The sequence below is a fragment of the Toxotes jaculatrix genome, chromosome 15 (genome assembly GCF_017976425.1).
Source record: "Toxotes jaculatrix isolate fToxJac2 chromosome 15, fToxJac2.pri, whole genome shotgun sequence".
Classification (NCBI taxonomy): Eukaryota; Metazoa; Chordata; class Actinopteri; family Toxotidae; genus Toxotes; species Toxotes jaculatrix.
In genome coordinates this window covers 8,112,790-8,136,432 of record NC_054408.1, presented here as the reverse complement: position 1 = coordinate 8,136,432, position 23,643 = coordinate 8,112,790, and the positions used below count along the sequence as shown (strand labels likewise).

The 23,643-nt window shown below is 39.1% G+C and overlaps 1 protein-coding gene across 1 annotated transcript in view; it reads right to left on the bottom strand.

The window, feature by feature from the left end:
* il1rapl1a (interleukin 1 receptor accessory protein-like 1a) overlaps positions 1-23,643 on the bottom strand; it is a 126,597-nt gene that overhangs the window by 11,835 nt on the left and 91,119 nt on the right. Inside the window, exon 6 of the mRNA XM_041057211.1 lies at positions 564-696. Within this exon, the coding sequence (XP_040913145.1) occupies positions 564-696 (133 nt within the window). The remainder of the gene's footprint in view (positions 1-563; positions 697-23,643) is intronic.

Below are 23,643 nucleotides of genomic sequence, written 5' to 3'. Positions count from 1 at the left end.
GCTGTAGGGCCTTTAAAGGATGCTGATAAACAGTAAATGTTGATGTGCTAAAAAGAGCCTGCACACTTTGTTTATGTGAAAGTTAAAGCACTTTTTCCACTTTACAGTTATACGTTCATTTTTGGTTACACAGTAACTGTGATGTATAATACATAATTATCTTGATATCTATGAGATGTATGCAATCCACTCGTTCCCCTGCAGAATGTTGTGAGTCATCCCACTTCCACCTGCCTGCAGGTGCATTTTCACATGACAATAAAGTAATTAAAGAATTAAGGTTACAAAATGAACGAATAATGATGTAAAACAAGCTTCAAGTCTCTGCATGATGTTCATACCACTGCAAAAGAAATGGAAAGCAGCAGCTGCTTGGAAGGCAGTGAATAAATCTCTGGAAAATGGTTGGTTTAGTGTATGCAATTTGGAGTTAATGGGCTAAAACATGCAAAACCATTGGCATCGTCCTTTAGTATTTTACAGAAAATTTATCCACAGCTGCTATTAATTCCTCATTACAGCCAAGTCCAATGAAATTATTTCACCAGCAGTGTGTTTCTTACTTGATGTCGCTCTCCTGGACTCTCTCTTCGTCAAGGTCCTCTATGAACTTCTCTCCCTTCATCCAGTAGATGAGCGGGCTGACGTCACCGCTGTAGCCAAAAAACGCCCGGCAAGTCAGGTTCAAAGCGCTCCCTGCAAAGACAGAAGATGACATGCTGTCATGCTTAATTGTCCTGCTGGCTTTAAAAAAAAAAAAAAAAAAAAAGACATGTATTTCATGTGCACGTCCCCAAAATTCTATCATATCATACAAGCGCCTTCAAAGTCAGTCAGTGACATCAACAGAAACACTTTATGTTATTTTGTGGTGACATGTGCTTTCCCAATTCTTTGTAATTTTTGCATCATACACTTATATGCCAGAGCACACTTGTCAGCACTAATACATGTACACACACACACACAGACACACACACACAGATACTTGCAGAAAATTCATGTCAAAAAAGGTTGCATGAGAGAACATGTGCTTATGCACCCCCAACAAATCTTTGGAGGGTGTGCAGCTGTGATTAAAGCAAACAGTCTTCCCTTTTACACAGACTCAAGGGGAACATCTCTGGAAATGTTTTGGTTTGTTCACATCAATTGCACACACATACAGTGCACTGATCTCAGAGCAAGTAAACAATAATGAACACATGAGGGCACTCAAGAGCTTCCTAAAACCCCCCTCGAGACTGTACGTCCATGAGAGAGAAGGAGGCAAAGGGAAGTGAGAGGAGGCTGAGTGTAACGTTATTTTATTAAGAGCTGGAACTAGGTGTGAAGGAAGGTCAGGAGTCAACAACTGCAGTTTGCTGAGAGTTGATACATGGAAGACGAATTAATTGTTTCCAAAGAGCCAACAGGGTCTTTGTTCCGTGAATTGATGGATTATCTCCTTGGCTGAACAGAGAGGGCAAGTATTCAAAACGAGAAAAGAAAAAAGTGGTACTTTATGCAACAATTTAAAAAAGTTTCCCCCACCTCTATTTCAATAATGTAGGTTCTATTACTGTGCTATTTAAGGACGATTCAAAATCACCAAAGAGCTTGGGCTAAAAAGTAAAAAATGTAAATCTAATGTTACATGCAGCCCTGGTGTGAGCTGATGAGAGCTGGCATAAAGAGGTGCTTTTTAGCATTAATGCAAGACTGTCAGTGTCCATGAACGATGCCTGTATTAAGCTGGTGAACATTAAGATAGAGCATTGTTGTCATGTACTACGCACATGTTTATTTTGCATTCCTCTGAAGTGGCATTCTCATGGGCCTGGGGTGCAGCAATCACATGCCACTGCCTCTCAGTGAGCCACAAACAACACACAGATCAGGGAGGCTCACCGCATAGCACATACAGTAAACAGTATGGACGGCCCTCTCGGGGGAGCCAGTGCTGTGACTGGCTCCGAGGCATGTGATTTTGGGAAGCACGGTGGGGAACCCATGAAGGGGATGGAAGTGAAAGAGATGCTTGTCTCTGTCACCACAGGATTTATGAGCAGGAGGGAAAGGTAAACTGTACTGGTATGGGGCATGTATTCAGTAATGCCGCTTAACATGTTACAGCACCATGGACAGCTCCCCACAGTCTACTGTTGAGAGTAGAAGGAGAACTAAAGTACTTACAGTCTCAAAAATAAATGAGCCCGAGTCAAATCGGTTCTGACACAGTTGAAACTAAATGCTTAAGTATTTATAGCAAGACTGTTCTATTGGAATGCATTACATTTTACAGCGGTTTCCACTTTTTTTTTTTTTTTTTTTAGCATCTCAGTGTAATGATCTTTGAACCGTGCACCAGTAATAACTCTGCACCTTTTTCTCACATTTCCTGACCGTGAACAGTGACACACACGTCCTCAGAGCAAAACTGGCAAGGTTATTTTTGAAAGAGTGTTTGTGTTTGAACTAAGGGCATGTATCCGCTGTGCTCCCCCCAGCCCACAACCCAGACACAGCTTCAAAAGATTTCAGTAGGTCACTCTCAGCACAAGGAAAGTTTTATGGTGTGCAGGGAAGGAGGCTGGGAGGACACCCAGGAATGAACTGATAGTACAGTCTGTGAGGAGCAGGGGCTGACATTTCCAAAGTTCAACAGCTACTTTCAGCTTGGTATTTGTGTACAGCCGGGTCCTACAAAGGCTACACGCTGTACCTACAAAACATGAACCTTCTGTGTGTGATTACATGCACGTGCACACACACGTTTTGGTACAGTAGTACTTTACTGTATGGTCACACTTAATTATTTGTGTGGAAAATGGGCAAAGTAACCAAACTGTGCAAATTACATACTGTACAACTGTGTCTGTGTGTGTGTAAGACACAAATGCAACATTTCCCTCGTCTTTTGTTCAGAAATCTCTACCTATGATGTTTATCCCATTGATCAATTGCACACTAGGAATGTCATGCTGCCAGCAGCCACTGCCTGGAGAGGAAGTTTCCACTGAGCTCCCTGGAAAGCACAGGAAATTGTTGAAGGCTTCATGCTGTGTAGTTATAATTCAAGTGCAGCAGAAGTAACAAAGATGCTCGCACAGCCACCTTTGTTGTGTCTTCAACCCTTACAAACACCAGCAGGTAGTATCACATCACATCACAGCACCATCATCACGTTCCTGAATGCACTGTGAGAGCTGGACACTGTGTTCCAAGATGGCGGCCGTTCATTCTTATAAAATCCCGTACACTTTAAATTGAGGAGATGCCCCATGAATGCACATAGCTTTTTTACAGCTGTTATAAAGTGTTTCATCTGGCGAACACAACACCACAATGTGCATTATTACCTGCTTTGGAGCTCGCACACAATCTCACATAATCTTCTTGAGCACATGGAGTTTGCTCAGTTGTCATAGATTTGTGGATTCAATTTCCATTTCTCTGAGCACTCCACTAACGTCTCTCTAACTTCATATCAACATTATAATTTCTTTAAATATGATTTATAGTTCCATTAACTATTCACAAAATTAGGAGTATTGTGTGTCACTCAGAATGTTCTGTCCACAGTTTTACAGACGAGTCTTTTACAATGGTGGCTGAAGGAGAAAAGGATTTTTTTACTTACTCTTGCTTACTCTGCTACACTATATCTAGCTCTGGTAATACATCAATGATCACAAAATATCCTCTGCCTGCATTTAACATACCTATACTTCCTACAAGAGTCATTCCTTTGTTTCCAGAACATTCTAGTTTAGAGCTGAAATAACACCTAAATAATTTGAAATAACACCCATTTTCTCCTGGTATATGTCTGTGAATGTTCTCATTCATCCAGGTCATAGTTCTCTCTTTGAAAATTGAATCGAAGGCAACTGGACTTAAGTTTGTCTGGGAAGACGTTTCGCCTCTTATCCACTAGACTAGATAGACCGATGCGTACGAACTGATGAAGCCCCTTGGATAAGAGGCGAAACGTCTTCCCAGACAAACTTAAGTCCAGTTGCCTTCGATTCAATTTTCAAAGAGAGATTTTCTCCTGGTGTTACATGTGCAGTGTAACCAGAGCCACAGTAGAACACAGGAGTTTGCAAGGCTTTTGAAAAAAGACGTACAAATATTAACCAGGCATAGAGAAGACAGTTTTACATAGCACTGGCATGACTCTGTCATTAGCCTCTGAGCAAGCAAACTACTATGATGTCAAGCTGGTTGAAGTTCGAACAGATGGTAGGAAAACTATTAACCAAGACTGGAACAATGAGGTGAATCATTTGCACACTATCAAGTTACAGAGGAGGAGGAGCAGCTTTCAAAATCCTACTGTTCTCTCCTGCTGTCCAATCTCACAGCAGTGTCATTATAATTCTAATCTATTATTATTCTCAGAGCAGTCTGTAACCCTTGGTAACTCATAAGTATTTTGTGTGTGTGTGTGTGTGTGTGTGTGTGTGTGTGTGAGAAAGAGAGAGAGAGAGAGAGAGAGGGAGAGATCACCTTGGGCTTCGTAACAGAAGAAACACATCCGTGTAAAACCTAGATAATTAAAAGCCTACTGGTCCATGTAAAAGTGTAGAGTGTAGTACAGTCAGTTTCAGTTAAAAACACCACATAGTGAAGAAGGAACCAAAGAAATCTGAATTATGATATGAAAAAAAAAACATGAAAAACAAGAACAATCTCAATATATAATATTCTAGCAAAAGCAGTAGTCTGAACTTAGACTGAGCCCTTATCATAGGCTATATTTAGATAGACACTACCTGTCATAAGTTTTAGAACAACTGAGTTTTTCCAAGCTGTTTAAATTTACATGATTCAGTGTCTCAGTGTTTCTGAAATTAAAGCATAGAGCAAATAAAAAACTGGAGATTTAAAAAAAAAAAAAAAGAACAATAGAATCTTCTTGTTGAACTAAAGTTAGCCTAAATCTCAATCTCTGAATCATCCAGCAGCTGAACACAATCATGGTATTCTTTCCACAATGGGATGCAATATTGTTCAGGAAGTTTGTCCCAACACAGACCTTCTGTCCTTCAGCTTTGTATTTGTGTACAGCCGGACCCTACAAAGGCTACAATCTGTACCTACAAAACAGGAACCGCACATGTTTTGGTACAGTAGTGCTTTTCTGTATGGCCACAATTATTTGTGTGGCAAACATGCAAAGTAACCAAACTGTGCAAATTACATACTGTACAACTATTTACAGAGCCACCTTTGTTGCTTCTTCCTCTCTTACAAACACCAGCATGTAGCGTCACATCTGCAAAATCATCATCACATTCCCGAATGCACTATGAGAGCTGGACATTGTGTTCCAAGATGGTGGCCGTTCAGCAAACATTGTTCAGAAAGTTCATCTCAACTCTGTTTCAGAAGTTCCCCCAAATATGTTACACAGGCAGATTGCTTTGCTTTCCCCTTCTGTCCGCTTCATCCCAAACCAGCTCCATGGGGTTTAAGTCTGGATGTGCCTACAGAATGGGACTTCCAGCGAGTATTCCAGGTGTGGCAGAAGCAATGGGAAGTGGTGTATTGCTACAAAAGGTCACTACTTTGAAGGCAACAGAGGCCGATCTCCTCACACCTTACATACATGTATACACTATAAATATTGTACTGTATTTTTTTTGGGGGGGGGGTTTCTTTATTGACTCCCCTGCTCCTTCCATTTGTCAAAAAAAACCCCAATGTGACAGTGACTCAAACATTTATCAGTCTAATATATTTTCATGTTTGGAAGCACATCATAAGCAGTTTAATATTAAAAGCATTATGAACAAAGACGAATTGTAGTTGACTTTTCCTTAATTTTCTTGTGATTCTATTTTTATTATGTTTTCTTATCATCATAACCCTGCAGTGAAAACTGATATTGGAACCGCTCTAATAACAACAGAAAGCATAACAGCAGCTCAACAAATGCTGACACAACATGCCTTTAATATACTGTTAACAAAACAACCCTAAGCAAAATAAGACTTCACAGAGTGCCAGCAATATCAGTTTTCTGCATTCGCTTACATTTGATACCTCCTTGCCCCTTTGTCTGAGGATTAACATGTTACCTGCCTTTTTGGTAAAAACTCAAAAATTCAAACCAATGACTGTGTCATTTTTTGATGTTCACAAATAAGTGTGCCATTACAAGAGATTGGCAAAACTTGGTGTGAAAAATATCCCCCGCTGACTGAATGTGTGCCTTGTATAGCGCAGGAGCATGATTAAGAGTTTTCATGAGTGTGTGCTTCTTTAAATGTGCACGACGTTGTGTGTTGTTTCTGCCTTCACACATGCGTGGGTGTGGAACAAATCCATGTAATCTGAGTTATTGACATCCTCCTCCTGAGGATGAGAGCTGGTTATGGCGCCTGATGGAAAGGACACTTATGATCCACCCTTTTCTTATTTCGACTTGCTTTTGAAAGCTAAAAAAATAATAAGTCAGTAGGCATTTTGGGAAACATGCTTATTTGCTTTTTTTTGCAGAGGGTTCAATGAGATTAATGATATCACTCTGATATCTGTAAGATAAATGTGAAGGTACAGCAAGCCTGGCTCTGTCCAACAGTAACAAACCACCTACCAGCACCTCTAAAGCTCACTAATGAACACTTCCTATAAGTGCATTCACTCCAAATAACAATATGAACAGAACCACAAAAGTGGCCTTCTATTAGAAAACACATACAGCAACCACATGTATCAGAACTAAACCCTGAAATTAGGCAGGTCTTTGGTTTTTTCTATAGTGTGGATAGATGAATGAGTGAATAAATGGATGAACGAATGAATGGGTGAGTAAATGACTGAGTTAATATGCTACACAGGGTCGTGAATTCAATTTGTTTCAACTTCACTTGGTGCATGTTTAGCTGATTTCACAGTATTTGGGATAATTAGGCTTCACAGTGCTGACACTCAGTTTCAGTCAGAGGAATACTTTCCAAGCCAGAGGAGAGGAAAACAAACCTTGTGCAGAAAACACTCTGCAGATGTTGTCCAAATTCAGCACAGATGCACAGAACACACAGTGAGATTGACAGATATGCAGACAGAGGGGCAGATGAATGAGGAGACAAGCAGAAAAAAACAAAACAAAACAAAACAAAACAAAACAAAACAATAAAACCATGCACATACAAACATGATTATAAATGAACAGATGCACATGCATGTCAATGTCATTTCTGTCTTATTTCTTTCTCCTAGAATCCACTGAATAGGACCCTTGTCTTTCACATGTCACTGCTTAGAACAGAGTTGGTTTGTGCCTTTCTTTGTGTGTGACAACAACCGACATGTTTTATTTGTAGAATCAGAAACAATCTGATGTTCTTTTTAATAAGTCATATTCAGTGTGTTTGACGTTTGATAACACACTTTGGTCTTCAGCACAATCCAGTGCTCTCTTAGCACTCTTTTCAAGGAGGGCGCGAAGACTAACACAAGAAGAGATACCACATGTTAGTGGTTTCCTCACCCTGAAGTGAACTTGCTTGTTCATTTATTTGATTTTTTTTTTTTTGTTTTGCTTTTTTTTGCTCTGTGCAGATGGGTGGCAGGTCACAATGAGCTGGGAATTCCATGTAAACCAAGCAAATTGACGTTTTGGCATTTTTCATAAAAATGTGTCATCTTCAGTATCCATTCACTTTTCATTACGTCACCCATTTTGGAATTAAAAAAACGCAAAAAAAACACAAAAAAACTCCAAAACAACCAAATATGGAAAACACAACTATGCATTACAAACCTTTACTTTCATCTTATCAAAATCTCTGCAGCCATATGAACACATACAGTATGACACAGTATGTGTGTTATATCTGCGGCTACTCTGTACAATGATAAGCTACTTTGATGAAATCATGCACAAAAAACACCAGGTTTCCGCAGAATAACCGCACCACCCCAGTTTAACTCATCAATCTCCGAGTTCTACAAACCATCAAATGCAGGAGATATTTGGAGTCTGGGGATGCGTGAGATGTAAAAAGTTTGCACAGCTGACAGTGAAGAATATTATAATTAGAGAACCAGTCTCCTATTAACATCACATCACATCCTCAGGACTTCCTGTACCCAACAGTCTTCTCTCAGTGTACTCATCCAACAACATGAGGTTACCAAGGGAGTTGGCTGCAAGCTCCTTTTCTTCATCTTATCTGACTAAAGTACTCTTTCATTTTTATGAGCACTTGTAACTGCAATATGATGTGATACAGCAAAATAAAGATCATGTCCAGACATGTGGTGGCACTTTTCATTTTATCCAGAAGAGATTTTCCACAAAATGATGTTCACTTAAACAACAACATAAACAACAGCTACAAAAACTGGTCACTCAAGTCTGGTCTAAGAGTACAGTTTTTGCACTGGAGATTTCAAAAGCTTTCACTCGTCCTTGTGTAATTTGATTTCTGGGCCATGATGGCTGGCTTCCACCCTGGAAGGCTGGGATGTCAGAAAAATTTGCCCATATGTGCATGTCTCAAACTCACACCAGAGCAGGCAAATGTGAAAACAGTTTTCTAGAGACAAACTCTCAACATACTGTGCATCAATCTGTACAGTGAGGGTCAAAGAGCCAAAGGAAGAAACTATAATAAGTACTTTTTTCTTTTGGGAAAATGAGCAAATGAAATGAATGAATTCAGACTCTCTTTGGAGAGTGATATCAATAGATTATTATAGGAAATTGTCATTTCTCACTGTTACTGCAACCAAACTGAATTAAACTTTATGATGATTTATGATGAACTTGAATTAAACAATCATTTAAAACTTAACTAACATTAAGAGAAATTTTATTTTGGTGGTTGCCATTACCAAATGATTCATACACTGCCCCCAGAATGGGCCATATAACCCTTCATCTGAAGTGAGAAAAATCATCAGAAATTGAATTAGTGCACAAGGCTTTCATGCAACATGGTGATATTTTACAGCCTAGCTTTTGACAGAGACTTTCATTTCAGAGTTTGGGTATTTTAAGCATTTAATTAAAATAGCCAAGCAGAAAGTGCTTGTGTGTGCACATAATATGAATGTGTATCTGTGTGAGAGCGAGAGAGAAAGAGAGAGGCTGTCAGTCAGACAGAGAGAGAGAATGTTTGTGAAGATTTCCTGCAGATATCGCTGCAGGAGAATCTGATACAAGTCCTGTCAGTCATGATTCTTCCCCCACAAGGTGTGAAACAAGCATGAAAAAGTGCACATGGTACTGTGTAATCCTTTATCTTCACATAGGAAGGATAAGAGAGCGAACAAGACAACCAATAAATACACACTTGAGGCTTGGAACAACAAAATTACGATATATTTCAAACTGTCTGTAAATTGACCTGTGCTTCGTGGTATATTTGAGATTGCTTTCAGTAAAATACTACTGCGTGTGCATATGTGTGTTCAATGTAGAGTCGCTCCTTTGTCATGAGGAATTTTATTTCCATTCCCATGGTGAACAGCATCATTGCTATCAGGCTGTACAGCAACACCGAAGACCCCTGCCACTGCCTTTTTCCCTAGTTGTTTTATCCATAATTCTATATTGTATTTTTATCTATACTTCTCTGACTGTTTTTTCTGCTGCTGTTAACATCCAATTTTCCCCACCTGGGGATCAATAATCTGTTCTCTTATCTTATCTCTTATCTTGCCTAAATTCTTATCCCAGTCCCCACTGATAACAAATACCTGATCCTGCTTCTTCGTTCAGGTTCAGTGTAACATGGGGGAGAGGGGGTGGTAACTCCAGAGAACTGTAAAAGGACAGCTGTGTTTACTGTTTTCTGGTTTTATCAGGAGTGAGGTGTTGAGCTCAGAAAAGTCCAAATCTGTCATTCATTTCTTTTAGCCTCCTGCAGGTTACCATGACAACACCTACTGTGCTGGTTAGGAGCAACTCTGCAGGCTCCGTCAGGACTAAAAAAAATACGGTGAAGACAGGTATTGTGCCACACTAGGACCTCTGTGGATTTGTGCCAATGGCGAGAAATGATCAAAGTCAGCTTTAATTTGAAGAAGGGCCAAAGCAAAATTCTGGGTGCACACAACCAGAAAACAGTTTAAGCCTTTTAAAACTTTTTAGGACCACTATACCTGCAACAAAGCCCGATTGTAGGACGACAATGTGGCGTTTTTGTCTGTGGCACAGCAGTGAGCTGATGTGAAACACTGAGTATAGGCTGAACTTTTTACACTGCATTGCGGAAAAGTGCAGGTCGCTGAGAGATGGGGAACTGGAGGGGTTAGAAGTACAGTAAAAATGTGGATTGGAGGATTTGGGCAGAGTAAGTGGAGGAATGAGTAAGGGCAATGAGAACATGAAAGAGTTGGGGCCCACCCCTCCACCCCCCTCAGCCTCTCCTCTGTTCTAATATTGTCCCCTCTCCAGAGACAAGCCCTTAATTACCATTACAAGCCTGAGAGCTTTTAACAGAGGAGAATCCCGCTTCTTTTCATCTCTGTTGCTCCTTCTCCCCATTTGTTCTGTGGCCCCAGATGATCCGTCAGGGAAATGTAAGCCTTTAATTACCGGTAAAAATTACGGCCTTTGTGAACAGGTAGTTGGTGCCCTCGCTTTCATCTCCCCTTTCGTCTGCTAATCGTCTCTTTTTGATGACATAATAGGTGCTCTGTCCGAGGCAGTGGAAGACAGAGTCCCATTATACCGTGAAAGGCATTGTGGGGAATTATATGATGATGTGATGACTAAATAAATGCTCCTTTATCTTTCTAGCAATTTCATACTGACTGAAGGATCAATTTAGATCATACAACCTCTTGCTCAAAAATCAGCCTTGTCCATATTGCATGACAATATGACAGTGTCCACCATGAGAATGGAAATAAAATTCCTTAACACACCACAACTCACCCACATTGTGAAACCTTGCCTTTCTAACCCTTCTGTACTCTAAAGCACAGTAAATCAGACATTTAGAAACTGCTGTGGCTTGTTTTCTTACAAAGAGTCTTTGGCGTTCATGTCTTATTATAACTGTCTTATTATAACTGCAGGCTCAACATCTTCCCATTCCTTTATACTGCTACACCAGCTGGGTTGGGGACCACTTTTTTTCACTGCTGTGGGTTCATGTGAAATCTCCTTTTATGGTCAAAATGAGACCAAAGAGAATGTAATTTTCCTTCAATGACAATCGGTGCCATGCTTCTAAAAACTGATTTCCAAGCGGCTTGAGAAAGCCGAAACTCAAAAGGATTTGTCACTGACCAAAAAACTGTTTTTTGAAAATGAGAATTTATGCTGATACAAGTGGTTGTGAAAATGTAAAGGAGGATAAAAGAAAGAGAAGGAGAAAAACAGGATAGCAAGAATAGTGTAACTTCAGACAAACGCAGACATGAAGAGAATAAGAGCGAGGGAGCTGATTGGCTGCTGTCCAGGAGGCCAGAGGGCAATTAAATGGTGCGATTTGAACACTTGACAAGGAACATCACTTTATCAGATGACCCAAGAGAGGAGTGGCTGCAGGCACTGACCCACTGACCAGAATACCAACTGAGCACAGACTAACTCAATCAAAATCAGAGCTCACTAACCAAGACCCAGACCATCCACTATTAACCCAAGTATCACAGTAGCCTTTATCACACCCTGTTCACACACGCATCATTTTACTTAATAAAAGTAAAATGCAATAAGGGGCAATGGATACACACTTAGTTAATAAATCATGACATAAATGAAGAATGTGTTGGTTCCCCTCCACTAAAAAATAGCTAGCAGACAAAAATGATCAGATCTGTATGGAGTGATAAGGAGACTACAGTGTTCCTCAAATTAATACATGAAACATGCAAAAATATTTCCACCATGTTTTCTAAATTGTTTTTCACCTTTCTTTTTTTTTAGGTTTCACTGGAACTCTTTTAATGGCGTCATCCTTTTGGGCCCTCTTTTTCTGGAATGGTTTAATAGCACCTGACTGGAAAATTAGTGCCACCAGCTGTTTATCTCAATGATCCAACTGCAACTGCTAATTGTCCTGCTTAGCAAAAACCCTTGAGTTCCCTGTACACTCTCAACTGCAATAGGTTCTAGAAACGAAAAAACATATTGCAGCCTCAACAGTCAGGATTTAGTTGCCATGAGCACAACAGCTGCATTATGTGTACTAAATGATATTGTTAATACCCAGGACAATCATTAACACTGTTCTGCATATTTCATGGACCTATCTAAAGCATTTGACTTGGTTTATCGTATATCGATTTTATAAAAAAAAACTATCCCTGTTAGGACCAGACGAGCTGTCCATTAAATGGTTTTCTGACTGCTTCTCTGTGAAAAGTGCTGGTCTTGCATAAATGCAGTACTTCTCTTTTCAGGTCACAGGATGTTTTGAAATTAGCTGTACAACATGTTCAGTGCTTGGAAGAACTGGTTTCAGGTACTATGCTGCTCACAAATGAAATAAGGTGCAGCAAACTTTGATGTGAAATCTCTCATTTCACTTGAAGACTATACTTTGTTCTTAATGTAAAACTGTAGTAACTTCTGTGTGTAAATATTCTCTGTATGTTTTGTATATGGTCTTTCTTTTACGCATGTCTCTCTTGAAGAATCTCAATCTCAATAAGACTTTCTGCTTAAATATAGGATTAAATAAAGAAATATAAGTCACATAACAGTAGTGGAAATAAACAAGCATTAATTTACTTTTTCCTGATATTATGCAGGATAAATGCCTAAATTGTAAGGAAAATCTGGTTAAATGAAAGACAGGTCCCTTATTCTTAAGCACTATTATGGTGTTAATGAGGCAGGAAGGGCAAATAGAATACAAACACAAAGGACAGCAATAAAAAAAATAACATAAAGCACTTTACGTAAGACTTTGAGGCCAAAATAACAGAATATATGACATGAAACGAATAAATGGGAGATTATAATAAAATAAACAACCCAAGTCTTCAGTAAAAGCAATAACAAACAAGTGCATTTTAGCTTAGATTTAAAAGAAAAAAAAAGCTTCACCATTTTTGGATTTAATTCTGGGAACAATGAACAGCCCAGTGCGGACTGACCTCGAGGTCCACAGGGTTCATATTTCTGTCATCAGCAGCTGAGCATTCTGTTGCTAGCAGCAACCACTAAGGTCCTACAGCAGATTTACTGACACTGTCATGTCCACCATTTTTTCTGATCTCTGCCCAAACAAATATAGACAGACATCTTTTCGTCTGCTCTCCAAAAGTATACTTGTTGAGCCTATTTTCTATAGCTATATACTTAAACTTACTGAAGCTAGTTTGCCAGTGTTGTTCCTGCAGTTTGAGACATTAAATTAGTTTTTCTGTGATCAGTAATTTCATGCCCATCCAAGAAATGATTCAGTTCCAAGTTGAATCATGCTGATAAATTTTACCCTATTTGTTTAAAAAAGAAAAAAAAAAGTTTACTATAGGTATATGTTAACTAGAATTAATGACTGTGTTGTACTTCCTATGTGAACTTCTTTTTTGGACTACAGTTTTGTGAACCCACCTGTGTTGTTACCCTATGAACTGACTTTACTGTTTCTTCGGTCTTACTTACTTGTTTTTATCTGACCTGTAACCCCTATCGCTGAATTTATTACACAGTTTTCAAAATTTCACAGCTGCTTCCAGTAAAAACTTCAAAGGCCAGCTCCTGCCTTCAACCTCTACTGTTTGGCTCATTGCATAGCTGTGCACCTACATGCATGGTGAGGGCAGAAGAAATGATGTTGTAACAGAGGATTAGAGATGTATTTTTGTCCTGAGCCAGTTAGTGATTAATAAATGAGAAGAGGTATTGTAAAATCAATTCAGTAGTGCAACAAGGGAAGATTATGGTGGCAGTGGGAGCATTCAGTCAATGTGGATCCTTTAATTAAAGCATGTGCTGCTTGTTAATATAGTTTAAATAAAGTATACATAATTAATAACTGTAAGATTGAAATGATTAACAATCACACTTATTAACCATGTCATGGATGAGGTTTGTGTTTCTCGTGGCACACAGGTAACTACACCATCCATAATAGCAGAGAGACATTTAGACAGGAACATAGTACATTTGAACCGGTTTGGACTAAAAGACTTTCATGGCTAATTTAAAGACATGATAGAAAACAAGAGTTTTGCACCTAAATGTAATAATTTTATGCATAAATATTTTTTTCTATATTTTTCTCACGGCCTCTAGAGCTTTATACATACCCCTGGCTTACACTCATACCCTGTCTTGAGAATAGCAGATCTAAGGAATTAACTTACTCTTCCTCTTTTATCTCCTTTCCCCATGCAGGAGATCACATATCTTCACTTCCTGAAGAGAGAGAATGCATTTCTTCTTTATCCTCCAGAAACATCGCCCCTCCACTTTGTAGCTAACCTTTTTCTGGCTGTTCATATAGCTATTTTCCTCCAACCAAAGCTTTGGCTTATCTTCTGAACATCACCCAAACCCCCCCTTGTCCTATTTTTTCTCCTTTACTTGCCTTCTTTTTCTGTTCTCCACACAGTGACCCCCCTCCCCACCTCACTCAGCCCTTCTCCTTTCTGTAACACAAAGGGTTGCCCACCCATCTTCACCTCCCACACCTCAGCCTCTTATCGCACCTCTACCACTTTCCTCTGTGTCCTCACTCTCACCCTCTGGTTTTGTAACCAGACCCTGAAATCTCAACACACTACTTCAGCTACAGACAGACACATGCCTCCCCCTTTTTCTTTTTCTCTCACACTTCTCTCTCTTTTGCTCTCCCTCCTTTTCATCTATACCTCTCCCCTGTTGCAATTTCTGATTCTTGTTCCCCCTCCATCACATCACCTTCTCATTGCCTCCTTACCCAATTTTCACATAAACCCCAATTCCAAATCCACCAAGAGCATGTCCGGTAAATTCAGGGCTTTTGAGTGGGTGTGCAGATTGAGCTCCAGCCGCAGGAGGCCCATGTGTTGATAAATCTAAATCAAGGCTGACAAATGACTTGTGCCGAGTGGGCTGGAGACATTGGGACAGGGGCACCAGGGGAAAACAGGAATGTTTACACACTAACACAGGCTGATGATGTCCCCTGGTACTTGACAAGCGCTGGGATAATTTCACTCTGGCAAAATACCTGTGGGAGCTGAGCAGAGCTGCGTCTTAGGACGACTTTCAGCCAATCAGTGGCAACAAGGGAGCATGCCAGGATGTTAATTATGGCAATGATTTCCTGTGAGAAGCAGGCAGTGTTTGATTTGTGTGTGTATTTGCATGTGTGTATCTAACTACAGAATATATATGCTACATCATGCCAGAGGGAGCCAAAAGAGGTCAAATAAGCTGTGCTGAGCAAATCCTTACAAGCACAACACACCTCTCATTATTCCTCTGTTTCTGCCACTTTGACCATAACCTCACTGCCCTCTTATTGCAATAATATCACATGATCACTGGCATATTTCTAAGGGAGCATCCTCTTGATGATCCAAACTATGCCAGGACCCTATTCTGAAGACATCAAAACACATCACATCGTATCCTATTTTCACTTTTCGCCTTTTAGTCCCTGAGGATCATTACTTTAAAAGAATGCAATTGGGATCTGGTTACTATAGTAACAGAAAAGTTCACTTTGCCTTCACAGCTTATCCACAAACAGAGAGAAAAAGGCTTTTAATTATCAACTGAAAATGAAGACTGTGTGCATGTATGTCTTCATACACGTATTCACACAGACAACACGTTTGAAGTTAAGTCAGCTGGCTAAGCCAATTCTATTGTGTGTCTGTTTACACACATGCTTATAACAATTGTGTATTTTACACTGCATAAAATTTACATTATGTAAAATACATGGTGTGTGAAAATACACAAAGATTTCCTTTTGTGCAAGGCAGCCTGATGTCATGCCCTGTATCCCCAACCTTCATCAGTGGTTCAGAGACACCTTTTCATTAGAGATTCAAGACCAGTCTTGTATAGTTTCGCAAAGTGCAAATATATTGACACTACACATTACATTACATTTCACCACACCAGCCACCCTTCACAACTTCTACAAGGTCTTTGTTTAAAAAGCATTTAAAAAGCTTTTCCATTAGCTTTAACTGTCATGCATGAAATGATACAATGCTGGACTACTCAGAAATACTATCATTTGGCATGCCAGTGGCATATATTTGTGGACATTTTTAATGAAATAAAAGTTTTACCAAATATGGAATAGTTTGGATGTTTTGCCTGTATGACCACACCACAAATATCAGCATGAATTAACAGAGGTTGAGGAGCATTTTTGCAGGGATAAATGAACCATGTTGATGGGACATTCTTTGACTTATTCAAAAAATATAAAATTTTCATGTATGTCACTTTTATCGTATTCTCTGTCTTATTTCCATTTGAGATGAATATATTTAGTTTTTTTTTTTCCTATCATACAACTTGATTATGTAAAGAGGAAGTACAGTGACCATGGAGTCAGACAATTAGCACATTGGAAAGTAATACTGCAATAGCTACAATCTGTTTCAGTGTGCTCTGTAATCATGGATGTACAGATTTCCCTGATTAGTTTTGCCACAAAAAAAAAATCTCAAGTTATAAATAAAGTTTTACCCTCATTGGACACAGGAGAAACAAAAAAGAGCAAGTTTAACAAATTCCAGCGGTATGTGTATGATGTATGTGCGCTCCAATTTCACAGTTATGACTAAATTATGCCAGTCGAATTCAAAGGATCATATAAATGTGCCATTACAGCAAGCAACTATTCTGTTCTATTTTAATTTTAAAATCCTGCAAATGCAAAATCTGTGTTCCATCTTCAAAGAGCATAAAAACACAGTGCTGAACACATATACTCCGACACTCACTTATCACAGTAAGCAGTCTTTAAATGATAAATAAGGACCATTCCATCAATAAACTATACAATAGCCCAGATTTATCCACGGTCCACTGGGCTCAGAGAAAGAATGAGTGAATATTCTCTGTGAGACAACAGAAGCTGTGACTTGGACTCTAATTGATTCCATAAAGAGACAGGTATTACCAGTGAGGCAGCGTGGTAATTCATTTTAGAGACAAGTGGCCCTGAGATACACTCAGAAATGTACACAGCCAGCAATCAAGGGTATGTGCATTTGCTTATGTGTGTGCATCTGAAACTGTGCATGCATATACATTACATGCTCAGATCATATCTGAAGAATGATTTCCTTAAAACATTTCTCCTCCAGTGAGCCAGGTTCATTTGGGAAATCCTATACAAACAAAAAAGATGGTGTTGCTGCAAACTTGACTCATTATATCTTTGGATTCCTAAAAAAATGCTATTTAAATGTGTGGGTTCAAGTGTGTGCTTTCATATGCGTGGCACGTGCATGTGCATAAGTGGGTTGGGATTTTAAAGAGTCGCATATTTGACAACAATGACCTTCAAGCAGAAAATCTTAACTGCCTGTTAAACTCCCCATAAAGCTTTGTTCTGCTTTTACCTATCTCTGTTCATCCAAGGTAAACACATTCTATTAGCACTTTCTCATAATAATTGAGGCCTTGCACAGGTAAGCCCTAGTGAAGTCCTTTCTCCATACAGCCGGTCTTTGGAAGACTTTAGACACGAATATAATAATATCAAGACTATTAAATGTTAAAGTGGCTTGAGAGGAGAAAGACAGGCTCTAACGCTGTCAAATTTCAGATGTAAGGCTAGTTGGAGTTAAGACTCATTTATGAAACTTTATCAAAGCAGTTAGATAGTTACGTGATTTCACAACCAACAGGAACAATGGCCAAAAAAAGAATTTTCCCTTAATAGCTTTGAGTGGGCCAGTGGTTCAGCGTTTCCATTATTTCCAACAAACCATCTGCTGCAAGCTCACACCCACCACAAATGTTAATCTGAGTGAAAGATTCAAAGACAGAGGCCCACTAAAAAGCTGTTTGCTAAACTTTGTGATTACTACATTGTTGTTGCTATCAAATCTTCTATCACACACGACAACTGGAGGTGCTCCAGTGTTAGAAACCTGGAATTATATCAAAGGGTGGTCTTTAATTGAAAACAGAAATAGCTGGCTCTCCTGGTGTGCAGTGTAGAGAGCATAAAAACTCTGGTTGTTTGTCTGTATTTTGTGATTCTGTGATTGATCTTGCTCTGGCTAAAAAAAAAAAAACTCTTTGGTCCTCAAACTTGTGGCAAGGTCATCTGCATTTACATGCTAATGCCAATACAAAAGTAAAATAATAAATCAATGAAAATTTAAATAAAGTTCCTCTGAAGTTCCATATCAGCCATCCAATGTCATTGCGGTTCAACAGCTCTCTCATTCAATGCGGGAGTTAAGATGCAAATGAATCCATAGTGTTCAGCTCCGAACACAGGCTGGCAGAAGGGCTCATCTTAAAAAGCATGCCAGAAAACACACATACAACAAACACACAAGTCCTGACATGTGGTGAAAGTTGACTTTCTTTCCCATATTATTCAATCTTTTTTTTTTTTGCTTCTATCACTCACTCTGTCTCCCACTCTTATTTCCCTTCCTCTTCCCCATCCTATCAAACTGCAGGCATTTAGTCTGTATGGAATCTTGCTGCAGTACTCTCACAGAATGCTAATATGCTGGGCTGATGTGGGTCAGGACTTAATCCTGTAGAAATGATTATCACTGCACGACTGGAACTTCTCCTGTAGGATATCATTAGCATTCTGTACTTTTCCACTGCACTGCACTGCACTGTCATTCCTACCAAGACAACCACATCATTCCAGAGAAACTGGAACAATCAAAATGAAATTTATAGGTTGTTGCACCCAACTGGGAACTATTTTTTCCAACATTGGCACATTGTGTGTGTATGTCAATATGTGATTATGTGTATTCAATCATGTATAGTATGAAGAAAATATATATGTATGCGTGTGTGTGTGTTATTTTTGAAAACGAAAATCAGGAAGAATGTACTTGATTGCGTCCATTGATTAAAAATTGTGATGATGATACTAAATTACTGAATAGGGATGAGGAAGGATGGAGCTGTGTGAAACTTTGAAGGTGAGACTGTTGAGTAAGTATGATCAAGGTGAAAGTATATGGAAAGAAATCAGTATTAGAGCAATTTGCATTCTATATTGAGAAATCAAAATTTAATGTAAAATTGCTTTTAAAAAGCTTCCTGTCCATATAAATATCTAAAACATTTGTTAAGTTAGTTTGCTTTTATTTACAGAATGTTGAATATGTGTACACAGACCACCAGTCACATGTGGACTGGGTTAGACATGTGTGTGTGTGATGGAAAACTCAGACATCTGGCTTTTCAGTGCACACATAGAATAATCCAGTGTCATGTGGAATGTGCTTTAATTCTGGCAACTTCAAATTCACTGATTGTGCTGTTTTTGTCACATCAAGCATGTAGAGGCTGTATCTCTTTTCTTTCCCTATAAACATGTTTATCAACTGTCTCATCAATTTATATTGTCTTTTAACATTATGCTGTGGCTAATTACTACAACACAAGACTGTTTTTTTTACAAGAATATCACAGAAAGTCAGCTACAGTAAGGTGGTAGGTTTGGCCATGGCAGGACATCCAGATGGATCCTCCTCTGCAGCGAGTGCAAGCTGAGTGATCAATTTAATGAAAACATGCATGACATGACATATGCACCATAACCTTAATTTGCCAGGTAATGTTAAGTAGAGGTAGTATAAGTCTGTTTGTGTAGCTGCCCCTTGTTTTGCCTAGTCTCATTGTCATGCTTGAGATGTTACACACACATCAACACACAGTAGGGTCCAGGGCCAGTCCTAGAATACGCTGGAGTAAATACTGTATATATGTTATGTGGTATGGAAATGCATTAGGATCCTGTGGAGAAGGATGCGTGGGGAAAATGAATAGATGATCCATCAAACATTAACAACAATTCTCAAATTAGGCATGGCATTGTGTGCCTGTCTGTGTGTGTGTGTTATTGCTTTTATTTCACATAGGTGAAAAGACAAGCTACCTGCAGAGCATGGGGAATCTTGGTAATGGAAAAGTTATTTGTCTCAAATAAAGTTAAATAGAGTTTTTTTCTGCCAGAAATAACATGAGTAAATGCTTATACAGCCACACACGAAGGGGGAGGGAGCCTGATACAGGGAGAGACAGCATTACTCTGCACTGCTCTGATGCAGTACCCATATGTACTTTCACTAACCAACCACTGAACATTAACTATAGCCATAAAGCTAGGCCTAGCGTTTTAAAAATATGCTTACTCTCAAATTACTTTCAATATAAATATCATTCACCAGCAAGTAAGGTGTATGGAGGGAATGAAACACAATTTATTTTCAATACTCAAAGGAAAAGTAACAAAAGAAAACATGGAGGTAAATAAGTCTAAGTTAATTTCACTGCTGAACTTTGCAGCAGCAACACGGTGAATATCACTGTCGATACATTTGCCTCAGATGAGGGTTGTAAATAAAAGTATATAAATGACGACTACTTATTTGGCACTTTTGTTCCAGTGAAAATTTGATTTTACATCTTTACTCTGGGAATGGCATTCACAAGACAGAGAGAGAGCAATAAATTGAAAGGGTGATAGAGCTTGAGGGAGAAAATAGAGGCAGGAGTTCAAAACCAATGAGCAGCAAAGAATGTGATGAGGAAGAACACCATGAAAGAGTGAAAACCACAGATGACTTGTGAAACACGGTATGATCTGGAGGGCCTTTTCCACCGAAAAGAACAAGAGATAAGGTCGGAGGAGTCCTTGTAAGCTTGGCTACACTTGCACATACGTAAAGGTGACTCATTTTCTCATTTTCCAGTTGAGGACAAAGAGTTGTAACGGCTCTCTTCGGTTGAACTCCATGAATGAGTCCACTTTAGGCCCACATCAGGCTCCACTTGATCCACAGCTGTTCTCAGTTTGCCTCACTCAACTGCCAACTCACAAAAGGTCATGTTATCTCTAATAGGGGAACACGTGGTTAGAAAAGCCACTGAGCAGGAGAAAAATTCAGTGAGAAGAAGAAAGAAGTAGATTAATACAGGAGCAAGGCATTAGAGTAAAACTGCGTGCTTGCCAGGTATTGTCTGTCAAGCCAAACCTCATATGGAGAGTACGGATAAAGCTTTGAGGCAGAATGAAAAAAAGCAGAAATACTCAAATGATACTGATCTTCTCTAGATACAAGGGTCATAACTTTTGGTTTTACTGATTTACTAAAAAAAAAAAAAAAAAAAAAAAAAGACCAGATGAGTTTTTAAACATTTGCAAGAAGACACACAGGGTTCTAGAGGTTATAGGAAGAAAAAGGAACAATGGAAAGAAAATGAGTTGTAAACTACTCGTCTTTAAGTAAACAAAAAAGATAATTAAATAAAAAGAAATAACTACTGAGCTCCAGCATTGCAAAACAGTGTTTTTAAATTTAATGTTTTTCCTTTTTTTTTTTTTTTTAAAACCAAAACTGAAAATGATGAGCTCTATCTATAAAGCCATACATTGTGACCAGACAAACAAAGATGTGGAGGATTAAAGTGAAGAGTCAAATTCAAACAACACTGGCGGCTGTTGGACGTGCACAGACTAGCGAGTCCACACAACAGGCAGGTCCTGGTGCCAGCAGGCAGTACTGGACAGATGGTGAGAGCTCTACAGGAATTTAAAAAACACCTCCTCTGAGTCTTGAGATAGACAGTGACAGCAACCTGAGGTGAGAGTAAGAGAGGAGAGATGACAGGCAAGGTAGGTTCAAGTATGTGACAACGTCTCATGGTCACCATTAGACCGGGGGAAATGCTTTAAAATTACGGGAATAACATAACATAACTGGCAACAAGTCCTAATAATTAAACAGCAAAAGTTTAGTTATTACTGCTTTCCAATCTGATCCTTGTAGCTGTTCCAAAAATGTTTCTTACTAGGGCTTTCTGATCTGCCACCACCATGGTTAAAATCTGGTAACATTTAGGCAACTAAAACTACTTAGTTAAAATCCTGGACATATTCATTCATGGTCAGAAGCTGACTTTTGATAGGATATGAGTCTGCAGGTTCAAACATAAACGTACACTGTAAAAAAAAAAAAAAAAAAATCTGTACTTGTTCTGAACAGGACTGACTTTTTGAGCAGGTTTTTATGATATTTTAACCGTGAACAAACAAGCAAAGGTGGTATTTTTTCCCCCCACCCTTTCACCTAGAAATGTTCTTCATTTCCAACTAAACTGCTCTCCCACTTATATTGTGGTGGCAACGTATTAGTCGGCTGGATTACATTCAGAGGCAATGTTTCTTTTGTGAATGAATGAAGCACTAGATTTCTTAATGGCAGCTGAGTCACCAGAAGGTGGTTGAGAAGGTGGATGTCGGGTGTACAAAGCACACGACTGTCAAGACAGATAAGACTGCAGACATAACTGTTACAGAACAGTTCCCCGGTTGCATTATTAGCATGAGTGATGCACATGTAATACTCATTAGGTTTAGCCTAATATTAAGACTGAGTGCCAAACTGTGTCAGATTGTATATTTTAAAACGGTTTGACATATTTAATTGTGTCACTGCAGTCAGTGCTGCCAAGCACAGTGATCGGGTTCTGCTCCACAGTATACCCCATGTCATAAAAGGAATTAATTCTTTTTCCCTGAGTAACAATGATTCATTTCAGCTTAACAACAACAACAACAACAACTGGATAACGACTTGCAAAAGTCATCCTGAAAAGGGGCTGGTCCTTGATAATGTCACTATGGTGAACAGGCCAAACAAGCATGTGTGGACGGTAGTTGGCACTGCCATATAAATCTCATGTAACTGGGAGAAGGAAGACATGAAAGAGAGATGACAAATTTAATGGCACAGGACTGTGTTATTGGCAGAGCCAAAACTTATTAAAATGTGAAAGGTTTGGTAGATTTTGTGGATGTATCTCATTTAGTTGGAAAGTGGCAATAAAAATAAAAGAGATCTTGATTCAGAGACAGTTAGGGAGCTTGCCCCAGTTGTCACAGTCTGTAGCCTGAAACATAAAACTGGGATAAGGGCATATAAAGGAGGAAGCCAGGGCAGTGGGAAAGCTGGTTTTTATTAAAACCAATCCATACTTCTAACCTCGCATACACATCGAGTCACCAAGATCAATGTTGGCTCAGCATGAGCCAGTTAACAAGTTAAGTGGTTATTAATGACAGCAAGTGGGTGTTATTGTGACATGTGGCCAGTGGTATTAGCCCATAGGAATGGCAGGGACTGAAGGAGTTAAAGGATAGATTGTGATTTTAATATAGTAATATAGAGAAAAAGCTTGTTATGTTGCTGTAACTCTTCCTCTCCATACTGGCCATGAAGCGAAATGTTCCTAATGCTACTCCACGTTTGGAAAGATCCCAGCAATCACATGTAGGTTTGTTGTTCTACACACACCACCACCAATAAACCCACACACAACTGTCAAAATGAAAATACCTACTTGATTTGGAATTTGGCTTGATTTAGGATGCGTTTTTAGAATTGTGGATTTTGTACCCCATCTTGTTCATTGTAGTCTCACTATGAAAGGGCCACTTTATGGCCAGTATCAATGGGAGAAGTGATTACAGCGACTTGTAACCTTTTTAGTCTTTACAGCAAGTGAGT